The sequence below is a fragment of the Physeter macrocephalus genome, chromosome 14, assembly GCF_002837175.3.
Source record: "Physeter macrocephalus isolate SW-GA chromosome 14, ASM283717v5, whole genome shotgun sequence".
In the NCBI taxonomy this organism is placed as follows: Eukaryota; Metazoa; Chordata; class Mammalia; order Artiodactyla; family Physeteridae; genus Physeter; species Physeter macrocephalus.
Genome location: NC_041227.1, coordinates 84,357,293 through 84,370,178, shown reverse-complemented (window position 1 = coordinate 84,370,178; position 12,886 = coordinate 84,357,293). Strand labels below are relative to the sequence as shown.

At 54.7% G+C, this 12,886-nt stretch overlaps 1 protein-coding gene across 1 annotated transcript in view; it reads left to right on the top strand.

Annotated features, from left to right (window-relative positions):
* COX10 (cytochrome c oxidase assembly factor heme A:farnesyltransferase COX10) overlaps nucleotides 1–12,886 on the top strand; it is a 113,843-nt gene that overhangs the window by 96,475 nt on the left and 4,482 nt on the right. Inside the window, 1 exon segment of the mRNA XM_024127899.3 lies at nucleotides 2,519–2,751. Coding sequence (XP_023983667.2) covers nucleotides 2,519–2,751 — 233 coding nt within the window.

Below are 12,886 nucleotides of genomic sequence, written 5' to 3'. Positions count from 1 at the left end.
TTGAATCCAGCTGGCTTCCACAGTCCTTGGAGAAGGAGTGAACAGCCTTTTTTTTTTCCCCACAAGGTCCAATTCAGGAAAAATAAAAATGTTTATGAGCCACATTTTTCTCCCACCCAAATAAAACTAGCTTTTCAGAGTCCCACAGGGAAAAAAAAGAAATCTGTTCTTGTAAGCTATAAAGTACCTGACTGGAAGAAGAACTGCAGTGACAATTGTTGCACTGCTTCTCAGCCATTTCAGTTCTACTTTCTGGACCAATGTGAGAGGTGGCCCCAGGCGTCTTCCTCCCCCTGCCCCTGGAAAACTGTGTGTCTGCTCTACAGGGAAGCTAGGTGGTCCAGGTCACAGGGTGTGTATCACATGGTGTTTATCCAGGTCACAGCAGAGAGAAATCTGCTTCGGTGGGTGTGAGGGAGAGAGTTGGGGCGGATAGCAGAGGGAGGGATGGGGAAGCCAAGGCTAGTTTGGGTTTGGAGGGGACGGTCAGACCTTGGAGAGATGTGAACAAGGCCGTTGACGTGAGGATGTGGCTCAGTGGAGGGAGAAGGTGAAAGACAGACCAGGGAGGGGATTACACAGGAGCAAGTCTGGAGCGTTTACCTTTAAAAATGAGAGAGAAAATGGGGGGAAGAAGTCAGATGAAGGCACCCGTCACTCTTGGTAAGAAGGAAGGATGTCTGTTGAGGGGCTGGGCGCTGGAGGGCGTCTGGGGCCTGAGAAGCAGCAGAGGAGTTGCCGCCATCACGCTGAGGACCGGGAAGGGAGAAGAGCCCCGGCCGAGCCCCAGCGCGGTGGGCCGTGGGTGGGAGCGTTGGAGGGGGGCCGGAGCAGCTCGAGGGCCTGTGGGAGGCGTCACGCGTGCACGATGTAGGAGAGGTGGCGGAACAGGATGGAGGTTCGCCCCCGGGGTTGAACACGCACCGAGTCTCAGGAGTGGTTCCTGGCTCTTCGTCCGCGGCACCTTGACAACAGCATACCCCTTGTATGGTCTCTCTTTCCTTCAAGACTCCCATTTTGCTGGGTTCCACCTGCGGGCCCGAGCGGTCACAGCCTGCGAGGAAGGGGTCAGTGCCGGTCCCCACGTCAGAGTGGGAGCCAGGATTCTGCGAGGGCCCTTCCCGCTTCACGGGCCCCCGCCCCGAGGTCCCCTGGTCTCCAGCCTGTGGGCTCTGCTGCTCCCCGGGCACCCCCCCCCTCCCCCCCGCAGCTCGTCTTTTTCCTCGAGGGACAGGCAGGCAGCGTCACGGACATGGCCGCACCCACATGCGTGCCTGCAGGGATGCGAGCCGGCCTCCCTAAAACCAGAGCCCCCTCGGAGCTGCACCCGTGACGCCTGTGTCCCCGTGGGCACGTGCTGGGCCCTGCGAGTGAGCCGTGGCTTCTCCAAGGAGGAGACAGGCTCAAGCGCCCTCCTTAGGTTTCTTCAGGGGCGTAAAGAAACATGCAGATGGGCAGGGGCTAGTACATGCAGTTTAGCCACACTTTCGAAAAGCCTTTCACAAGAGGCCCCAGGAAGTCCACTGTATAAAGCAGGCTCTGTTGAGAACCAGGCTTGCGGTCATCTTTAGCGCTGTAGACTCTTATCTGACAATTTACGTATAGGGCATTGTGCCACCTCTTTTGAAAGCTCTGTGTCCATAAACCACGGTCCGGCCGGGCAGCGCGATCACCACGGGCGGCCCCTGGTGTCTCATTGCTGGCACAGAGCTGTGCTGTGCTGAGCCTGTAATTGTTACACATAGTGGTGCCCAGACACGCTGCCCTTGCGCATTAGTACTAACCGGGTGATGTTTTTCAATAATAAGTCGGGCTGCCCTGGTGGCGCAGCGGTTGGGAGCCCGCCTGCCGATGCGGGGGACGCGGGTTCGTGCCCCGGTCCGGGAGGATCCCACGTGCCGCGGAGCGGCTGGGCCCGTGAGCCACGGCCGCTGAGCCTGCGCGTCCGGAGCCTGTGCTCCGCGACGGGAGAGGCCACAACGGAGGGAGGCCCACGTACCGCAAAAAAAAAAAAGAATAAGTAAATGGACAGAGCTGCTTCCAGAAGTAAGATGCTGGTTTTTGCCCAAATCCTAAATCCTGGGTTCGGAAGGGTTCATCTGTCACGATCACTTAACTTCCCACCAGCTGTGCAACAGAACCGTGTGCAAAGCAGGTGCCGTGTCGGGCAGCCCTCGCGTCAGCCCTGGGAGGAGGGGGCGGTCACCGCTGCTCAGATGAGGACAGGGAGGCCAGGACATCCCACAGCCTGGGAGCGGGAGCCCGGCCTCCTGTCGAATGCGGGCCTCGGCGGCCTCCACTCTTCACTTTGTTAGTCCCGGCTGGCAAAGCCAGCAGGAGCAGCCCGAGCTCCTGCAAGCCAGCCCCTCCTCGTCTTAAATGTCATCCGGAGGATGTCCTGGTTCAGGGCAGGAGCCGGGCCAGCACCGCCCCCCAGCTCGTTTCCCTGTACCTGTGCCCCGCGTCGTGATCTCCTGGAGCTGAAAGTGACGGCTCTGTGTCCCCTGCTCTCTTCCAGCCCGTTGCTAGCTGTGTCCTTTGCCGCTTGCTGTGCAGTTCCGGGAGTTGCCCTTCTGACCTGGGGCGTAAACCCACTCACCGGAGCTCTGGGGCTCTTCAACATCTTCCTGTACACCTGCTGCTACACCCCGCTCAAGAGGGTCAGCATCGCCAACACGTGGGTGGGGGCCGTCGTGGGAGCCATCCCTCCCCTCATGGGCTGGACCGCGGCCACGGGCAGCCTGGATGCCGGTGAGTGTCTCCGCGTCTCTCCAGAGACCCGGGCCTGGGTGCTGGCCCCGCGAGCTCAGGGGCCCTTCCACGCGCTAACACCGCTGGTCAGAGGCCGCTTCCTTCCCTGAGCTGCGGTGCCTGGTGGTAGATGCCGTTCTCTTCAGTACCAGTCCTTTGGCAAGTGTGTGGTTGTGGCCGTCGCAAGTATCGAGTGCAGAGCTGCAGGGAGACCGTGTCAGCCTGGCTTCCGGGTGAGCAGATGCTCTCACCAGTAGGGAAGGGCTGAGAGAAAACAAAGGGCAACAGGTAGAATGAGAAGAAAGCACCTGAAAGTCAGGAGCCAAGGCAGGCCTGGTGCTGTGTGGGGTCGGTCCCGATCCTGGAGGAGGTGTCAGGGCCGGCCCGGGCACAGCGGGTGCTGCCCCGTCAGCAGGCCTCCTGCACCAGCTCTTCGCTCCCCGAGAACCAGACCATTTTCCCCTCTGAGGAGAGGACAGACTATTTTCATTAGTTTCTAATTTATTTTTATATGATTTGCTTACATTTTTCATGCTGTCTACAGTAAAACCATTGAAACATTCCTCCAGTCTTTTGGCTGGGATGTCACAAGTAAATTTGTGGGGTGAAAATAGCTCCTTCTTACCATCTGTAGGGGAAGTTTCACAGTCTAATTAGTCAAGTAATTAGTGTTTTTGACCGACGCTTAGGAAGGAAGTGGTGAGGTTTCCTGCAGTATATGTAAGTACATATTTTTCACATGAGCGATCAAAAGGCTGTTGACCATAAACCGTTGCCCTAGAAGCCACGTTTCTGAAACGTTTTCGTAAAAGCTCTTACACTCCCATTTGGAAGCTTACAAAGGCGATTGCATCTTTACCAGGATTGTCTCTTACAATGGCTTTAATATCCTGTAAATGTTGGTGTTTCATGAATCTGCGAATATAATATTCTGAACCATATGTGCTCGTTCGTTCTGTGATGAGCCTGAAGCCAGTCTCCTGCGAGCCGGAGACGGCGTCAGCCCCTCGGTGAAGGGCTCGGCCCTGGGGGAGGGGGCTTGGGTTTGGAGCACGCCCGCCCTTAGCTGGCTGCCCTTCAGAACCAAGCTTGACCTTACGCTCTCCTCGCCTCCCACCTGGGGCTGGAAAGACCCTTCTCATGGAGCTGTTGTGATGATTTGCTGACTTGTTATTAAATCTCCCTCAATCATAAAGCTGGTGTTAATTAGTACAGATGAAGGAAGGTCGTGAGATTTGATTCATTGGCAGACTCTGGGCGGTTCCCGATTGCTCCCTGGCCGTTGTTCTGGGACAGGCTTAGGGGGAAAGAGCACTGGGCCCATCAGCGATCTGTGTCTTGGGTGAGGGAAGTGGGAGGGAAAGCAGGGCTCTGGCATCCCTGGACCGGATGACGCATGAGCTCCCGCCCCCACCACCCCCCAACCCCTGGTTTTCAGTTGTGAATTTAAAGAGCCCACCTGGGTACTGCCAAACCTCCTGGTCAGATTCCTGCTGTTCAGTTCAGCCTGGATCCCCACCCTTGACCAGCTAGCCGCCCCTGCTGTGCCCTCCAAGCCTTTCCGGTAATCGCCCAGACACTGGAAAGCAAGCAGGTCGCTCCCGGGCTCTGCCTCCCCGCCCGCCCCGCACTGTGCGCTCTGTTCCCATCCATGTCCTCCTGTCTAAGCCTCAGATGCCTGCTCCAAGCCACCTGCCTGCCTGATGGACACAGCCCAGACCCTGTTCAGTTTCCTCAAGCCTGTCACAAGGAACAAGGCACCAAAAACTACCTTTTCTGTCCAGGGAATCCCAGCCAGGGCCAGGGTCAAGGCCAAGCGTGACAGCCCCAGGGACAGGTATCGCTTGGAGGTATGTGAGGGCTGTCCAGTCCAGGGCCGTGGAGAACTCAGTCACCTTTGTCACGCAGGGTCCTCGGACCCAGGTTCTTGCTGATGGCTGGAGGCCCCTGGCAGTTTCCTGCGAAGAGCTTGGGCTTCAGCACGTGTTGGAGCTGCCTCCCCGGAGGCCAGAGAGAGAAGGAGCTTTTCAGGTCCTACCACTCTGGACTCACATCCAGGTGGCGCCCTTATTTGTTCAGCCGCAGTCCGGATCTGGCCAAACTGCTAGTGGGCATATTTAAATTTTTTTTTTTTTTAATTTGAGGTATAGTGTTTCTGCAGTCCAAAGTTAATCGTTTGTATACAAACTCATTAATGAGGAACAGCTCAGGGCCAGGCTGTACCTTTGATAGGTAGCGGCCTGAAAATGCACGTTTGTCTTGAGAAACGAGACCCTTCAAATACCTGAACTGACCCTGGTGTAAAGCAGAGCAGCCTGAAAGGTTTGTATAGCCACAAAAAGAAGGTCCTTTTGCAGTTTTTGCGATTGACTTCTATTATATCCCTTTTGTATAAATCTTGAAGGTGCCTTGTGGGTCACACAATGACAACATGGTTTCCTGCCCCCACAATCCTTAATTACCACAGATCAAATCACACACCCAAAGCCTTGTGAGGTTTATACAGAAAGAGGAATGCTACTTTAAATAATGCTTGCAACTGCTTCAAAAGTTTCAAAACATTAATTTGATAGGTAGCGCCAACTTGAGCTAAGCAGTAGATCTTTGAATGAATTGAGCAAATGAAATAATGGATGAATGAAACAGTGAATTAAGTAGCTTCCGTTTTAAAGATGAAAAAACTAAGGTATTCCAGGGGCAACTGCCAGATATATATGGAGCCTCACCTATGAGTACAGAAGGAAATGACACAAAGAAATAAGGCAGAATCTGAGAGAATGTAGTTGAAAGATTTTTATTCCTGGATGTTAGGGACTAAGTCGGCTATGATTTTATATAGTTTCATCATCTTCTAGAACTGCACTTTGTACTGTGGCAGCCACTAGCCAAAGTCCAACACGATGGTGCTCAAACTTCAGTGCATATCAGTCACCTGGATGGAGGGCTTGTTAAAACTCAGGATCCTGGGCTCTTCCCCCAACGTTTCTGACTCAGTGGGTCTGGGGAGGTGCCTGAGAGTCTGCATTTCTAACAAGTTCCCGCGTGATGCTGACACCCGGGTCCAGGGACTACATTTGAGAACCGCCAGTCTGAAAAGGCGGAACCAGCGCGCGCTCTTGCTCTTAGAATGCCCTGGAAATACCGAGGGATTTGGGCCAAGGGCGTGGCAGATGGTATCGCCAGAGGTGCGCTAACAGTGTCATCTGTATTATTCACCGAGGTGGTTGTATCTCTTCTGGGTTCTTATCTTAGGGGACGTGTTTGTTTGAAGGAGCCCTTCTGAGAAAAAACAGCCAGCAATGTTTCCTTTCTTCTGTGGTATCTCCAAACCATCTTGTCTTTAAACCTCCAAAAACTGGTCACTGTGGAGCAGCCATGAGGAGAGAAGTGTTTGGAAAACTCTGTCGAGCTTGCTGCTGGGGAGGGATGGGGAGGTGGGTGACAGAGGTGACAGAGGCCCGCTCGGCTCGCGCCTTCCCGAACCGTCCCCCCAACCGCCACTGCGTGCGGGGCGCTGAGAGATACAGGGTCACTGAAACCCAGTCCCGGTTCTCACTTGTGTCTCATGTCTCAAGAGTCTTCAGGGAGAGGCAGGCCGGTGATCAAGTATTCCCCTGAGCAGAGAGCTTTAGCGGGGGCTCCGGGCTCTCTTAAATTGGCCCCCAAATCGGTCCAGGAAGACTTCGGAGCCGAGTGACTTCTGAGTTAAGTCACGGCCCGTTTAGTTTAGTTGAGGAGGGAAAGTGCTTTCCAAGAAACGGAAAGTGTGTGCACAGGGGTTGGTAGGCGTGCGAGTCTATACAGACCGAAATCCATGCCTCCGCCCCAGGACGCCACATACCAGCCCCGGCATTCATTTCAGTCGCCGTCCCCCTGACCAGGTGGACTTGGGCCAAAGCCCCTTCCTGGGGCTTGGTAGACATTGGTTACGACTGGAGGGGCAGCAGCTCGGGGCCTGTGTGATGGGGATCCTGGAGCCTCACCTTCAGGGTCCCGCCTCGAAGGAACTGACTCTGGCTGGGAGGAAAGATACCAGATTTGTAGCTACAGAAAACCACGTGCTTCCCAGACGGCCGACAGAGTGAAGAAATGCAGTGTTCGGAAGCACCCTTCTTAGCATCTAGATCTTTCTGTGGTTTTTGTAGTGGCCACGGGGCCAATCAAGACTCCAGGGCACCGAGCACGAAGAGGTGGTGCTGCCTTCCCGCCTCCAGTAAAGACGTGAAACATGAGACAGCCATGGGGTTCTGATTTCTTTTCCCCACAACAGCATTGTTGTCGTTGGTTTTGTGTGTTTGTTTTTACCACTAGTGGAAAAGAATTCCTCGCTGTTCTAGATGCCCCAGTGGTGTGGGTCCAAAGCCCGTGCTTGATGTGACCCTTCAGAATCCAGCTCAGTGGGGGTGGGCGAGTGAGGCCGGATTGGTGGGCAGGGAGAGGGGGTGAGGTGAAGACAAACAGACTAACGGATGGAAATTGTAAAAGCTAAACAAACATTAGGTGTTCTTGGTGTTTGCTGCTTTGTAGCTGCAGAAAGAATGGTGAACAGCTAGCTCTTCTCTCCCAGTGGAATTTTTGTTTCAGAGGGTGCCAGGCCCAGCCAGGGCCCAGCCCTGAAAGCGCTCTTTGTGTCAATAGAGGTGATCATTACAGTGGAATTTTCTCCTGTGTCCATTCTCCTCTGAGACCCAGGCTTAGACCTTTCCTCCCACCTGCCTAATTACTTTGCTTTTTTGCGGGGGCGGGGGGGAGGGTGGCGCTTAACTGCTGTTAGCAGAAAACATTAAAAATGCTTAGCAACTAAAAGATCAGGAAGGCCCAGTAAGAGGGCTGGCCCATGGTGCAGCCAGCTCACTGCCTTAGGAACGGAAATGCTTGCTTTGATTCTGCAGGCAGTGGCCAGCAAGGAGACAAGTGACCTGCACGCCCTGGGGAGGGGTCCGGGGGTGGGGGGCGCACCGCGGATAAGTGCCCGACAGCAGACGCTCCTGCTTGGCCCGGCCTGGAGCCGCACATGGTAGCCTCTCAACAGCGTTCACCTCCAGAGACGGTCTAGTTTATCCCGAAGGCTTTGGGTTAAGGTCCCTTTCCCCTCCCCTGTGCCAAAGCCACCTCTCTTCCCATCGCCCCCATTTCTCACAAAGGCTCAGATTCTGTTTTGTCATTTTCCTATATTTGAATAAATCCCTGGTCTTGGGTGTTTATGGCATGCTTCTGATGACTGCCTTGAAGAGATTTGTAAATGGCCTTCGGTTTGTAATTCAGATGTTGTTGTGTGGTCAACATTAATTATGTCAGCCAACATTCAGTTACAAATGAGGACTCCACTCGGAGACGGACTCTTATCAGGAAGTGACATTTGACAGATGGATGGTTCTAGTAACAAAAAGAGAATGAGCTTTTTTCGCCTCAGCTGGTAAACCACAAAATGTTAAATACTGTTTCACTTTATTTACCTCCTTTATTCTGGGATGAGAAGGTAGAATAGAATTTACTCACTCATTCATTCCACAAATATTTATTGAGGGCTTACAAGTACCAGGCACTGTTTAACCCAGAGCCCTTTTGAAGATTTCCTTTAAAACACTGCCTCACTTTGAAATCAAACTCGAAAACGAGTAAATTCCTTTCGTGTGAGATTTTTCCATAACTAGTCTTAGAGCTTGAGATTGATTAAGGTAAATGACATTTCTAAAGACAGAGTGACCAAGAGACATTACAGGAATATTAGCAAACCAAACGATATTTAGAGCCCTCTTCTCTTCAAAGACGAAGAAACAAAAGTCTGAGAAGGACCGTATGAGAAACACGCAGCGAGCCGGAGGTCGGAGGTCGGCGGTGTAATTGGCGACCGTTTGGCACAAAAGGCGCCCGGCCTTGTCACCGCCGGGCCGCGTGGTCGGGTAGGCTCTCAGGAGCTGGACCACAGTAGAGGAGGCCTGGCCCGCAGCGCACATTTAATCAGTTCTGTTCAACAAACAGATTAGAGCTTGGGTGATGAAGGGACGGACCTTCAAGTGTGAGCTGAGACGTGGGGAGCAGGTGAGTTTCCTAGAGCACCCACAGAGGCTCGGGGCCCCCAGGGAAGCGGGGGAGGAGGAGGGGAGGGGCCCCCTTGCTCAGAGTCAGGGCTCTGCGCTGCCTCTGCTCCCGACCGCGCCTCACAGGAGACCTCGGGTGGCTCCGCATGGACGGTGGGGCGCGGACAGCGGGGCGGGGCGCGTGGGGGTGGGCCGCGGAGGGGGGGCAGGGAGAGCATCCCTTCTCCTCGCCGTGCCTCTTCACCATCCCGCAGTCACGCCAGAGCATTCTTCAAGGGCAGGCGGCCACTGCCGACTCTGTCTCCGATTTCCAGGGGACTTTTCATCGCCCCTTTGTCGCCATGCAGTTGAGGAACTGGCCCCCATCCTCTTCCCTTTCTCTGCGGCACCGTGGAGGTTCCACACGGAGGGGAGGCTGACCCGCCCCACAGGCGCCTGTGCGTTCACCCTCAAAAGAAGGGCTTTGAAATCGCTGACCATGAAGCTTTGGACTTGGCTGTGCTCCCCCAGCCAGCCCCAGTTTACATGAGCACGACACCCCAGAGCTGCTGAGGGCCACGTGGAGAGGGAGCCCACCGTCCGCGAAGGGAGGACTGCCCGAGCCCAGCACGGGCTTCACTGGACCTGCGTCCCTCCTCCTTTTCAGGTCCCTGCGTGGGCAGCGAAGGGCAGTGAATGGTTGGGGTCGGGGTGGGAAGGGTTGAACGTAAGCCCGCCGGGCAGCAGAGAAAGCGAGCTGAAACCACTGGGCTCCATTCCGAGGAGTGTGTTTTGGAAGAGCCCATACAGAGTCAGAGCTCCAACTTGGAGATTTTTGTCTCCACTCTGTTGGGAAGCCATTTGGCTGGGATTGCCTTGGCTTTGTGTGCCAACAAAATGATGGAAGTACGCTACGGACCTGAGCAGAGGGGACGAGGGTGAGGGTCTCCGCCTGCCCGTGTGGTGTAGAGATGGTTAGGAGATGTTCCGAGAGTATTTTCCAAGAGTTGCTGGGAAGACACTGGCTGGCCTTGCCTCACCTAAGGAGCCCCCTTAATCGGAGAGGGTGCCAGGAGATAAGGGTTCCCCTCAGCTGGTCACACACAGCACAGTCGACGAGCTCACCTCTGTTTTCTGTGTGTGGAGGGAAGGAAGTAAGGCCGCAGACACCTGGCCCTTCTCTGGAGTTGCCTCCAAGCTGGGATCATGGCGTCACGATCTCAGGAAGTTGCTGTCCTCTGGAGAGTCCGTTCGCACAGATACGCCAACTATCTCACAAGTTTCCGTATCCTGTGTATTCAGAGACCAACAGATATTTGATTAAAAGAAAGGAAGCCGACATTTCTTCTGGATACAATTAAACCAAGTATGTATGAAGATTCTGCAGACCGGTAGGAAAATGAGAAAACACATTGAAAAGAAGGAGAAAACTCATGGCTTGTGTGAATGGATTGAACCTCAGAGACCATCTTTGAATCTCAGTTTACATATCACTTCTTCCAGGAAGCCTTCCCTGACCTCTCCAGGGCCGACTGAGGTCTTGCTCCTGTGTGCTCCCGTGAAGCCCTACACCGAAGGTGACATTCCTGGGCTGTGATCCCTTGTGTGTTGTCTCTGTCGCTGGCCAGACTCCAGCAGAGGCCTTGAGAGTAGGCCGTGCCTGCCCTATAGTGGGCAGACCGTAAATATCTGTTGTCACAGACCATGGGCCCAGCAAAAACAGACGGCTTTGTGGGGGTGAGGCCGAGGTGAAGCCTTTGAGTCAGGAGACCGAGGGCTTTATGTTCCCCCACGAGGAAGGTGGGTTCCCCCAAGGCCCCTGGACTAATTCCAGCCTTCCTGTTCTAGCTCGCCTTATCTTGATGGAGACAGTCATTTGTTTTACATCTTTTACAGAGCCGAGGCCTTGCAGCCCATCGAGGAGAGCTGTGTGGGGTGGGGTTTTCTGATTACACTCCTTGAAGGCTAAGCTGTGATTTCTAAAGCTCTTTCATCTGTGACATGACCCAAACCCCTACCCAATTTCCTCTCCCAGAGAAAGCAGCATGCCACTCTTACGAAAGTGATTTTTTAAAAATTATGTTATTTGAAGGAGAAGCGTAACTAAAAACGTGTATTGAGCAAAACAGAATATACTCCAGTTGGCACAGGAAAAAAGAGGGCTTTTGGAAAGACGAGCAGGATTCCACGTGGGAGCCTGACGTCAACCACTTCAGGCCTGGTTTCCTGGCTGAATTGGCTCGTTCTCGGCTTTTGCAAGAGCAAAACAGCTCCTGAGCCCTGACTTACCTGTCCCCTCCCCCGTCTCTCCGTGATCCCTGATGCCATTCCTGTGGGGACACAGCTTGGTCTTGTCGGCTCCCCTGGGCTAGGGCTGCGCTCAAAGCCTCCGAGTGGCCCGGTGCCCCGAGAACCAGTCACACTGCGTCCTCTGTGCTGGCCCCTCTGGCATCCAGAGGTGGCTCTATTTTGCCATCGGAATACGAAGGAGAAGTCGCCTTCTGTCGCTCTGTTTTCCACTTCACTTGTACCTGGGTGGTGTCCCCTTCCCTTCTGTCTTGGCTAATTCCCCAGGGGTGCTCACTGTCAAGAAGAATGTTACCTGTGTGTCTGTAATTGAACAACCTTGGTTGTTGGTTTTTTTTTTTAAGGCACCAGCACTCTTATCTTAATAAATGGGCTTTCTCCTTCCAGCGAGCCTTCCTTTACTCTGCTCCGCTGGCATTCTCATGACCACCTGGCAGCCCCTTGTTACCGTCTTCACTTGCTGTTTGGCAGCAACTTTCTAGGAGAAGGTGCTGGTACATGGTGCCAGGGGTGCTGAATCGCCTTGGGCAGGTTACTTCATCTCTCTCATCTGTGAGGTGAGAGCAGCTGTGCCCGTAGGAAGGTGCCGGGAGCAGGAGGGCATGGACGTGATTCCCCTCCGCGGGCCTGCGCACAAGCCTCCAGGCCTTCGTGGGGACGGAGGTCCGATGGGCAAACCTAAAACGGCCACAGGGAGGACCTTCACGTCTCCACCACGAACCGTGCGGGTCGCCCCCCCACCCCCGGAGGAAAAGGCATCAGTGTGTGCCACCCCAGTGCCCCCCAACCACCTGTCCCCTCGGTGGTCTCTGCCGCCTGTCCCCCCTCCCTGCTCTCCGCTGCTCTGGGGGAGATGCCCCTCCCCATCGGGTGTGCAGGTACCCTGAGACCCGGCCCCGCCCTTGCTGGCTGTCTCCTCACTCCCCATGCCTCCCTGCAGCCTGCACGTCTCCCAGAGACACGGCGAGTGGCTCTTCCCAGGATCGGTGCAGTCGGGACGTGGCTCACACACCACCTTTGGGGACGCCTTCCCTGAGCAGTCACTCCCAGGTCGCCCGTCCTGCCGCCCTCTTTTGAATCTCTGAGTAGCAGCCGTCAGCGTCGCCTGCATCGCGTGCGCCTCCCGCTGGACCCCGTGCAGGGCTCTGTCGCTTTGGCCGCTGCCTCTCTGGCCTCCAGGGTCGTACCTGGTGGGTGCCTGACGCCGTCCTCTGTTTGCCACCAGATTCAACAAAGAGCAGCTGCTTCTTTTTTTTTTTTTTTCTTTTTTCTGGCCCCTTGGCATGCGGGATCTTAGGTGCCCAACGAGGGATCGACCCTGCGTCCCCTGCAGTGGAAGTGCAGAGTCTTAACCACTGGACCACCAGGGAAGTCCCAGTAGCTGCTTCTTTTGCTGTTCAGATTGGAGTGTGTCTACATGAATGAAGATGTATATATGTGCTAGTTATAGATAGGGTTAAAATGGTCTGGAGGGGGTCTGACAGCCACCCTACCAAGGTAGGGACCCTAAGGGCAAGCGTTTGTTATCTTCCTCCTGGATTGGAAGGCTGACGAGGAGTTGGTTGACTCACAAATAAAGATCCAGCATGAAGAGCGGGTTCCTTCCTCTGAGCCTGTCCGGCAGGTGCGTGGCAGGACTTGGCGCCCGCACTTACCTTCTGGAGGACTCTCAGTGATTTGACTGTGTTCTCTCCTGGCGAGGGTCCTGTGTTAGCAGTCGCCGCCCCGGACCTCGCCTCTTTTTCTGCACGTTCCCACAGACGAGGGGCTCAGAAGATCTGCGTCGCCATCTGAGATAGGACAGCGGG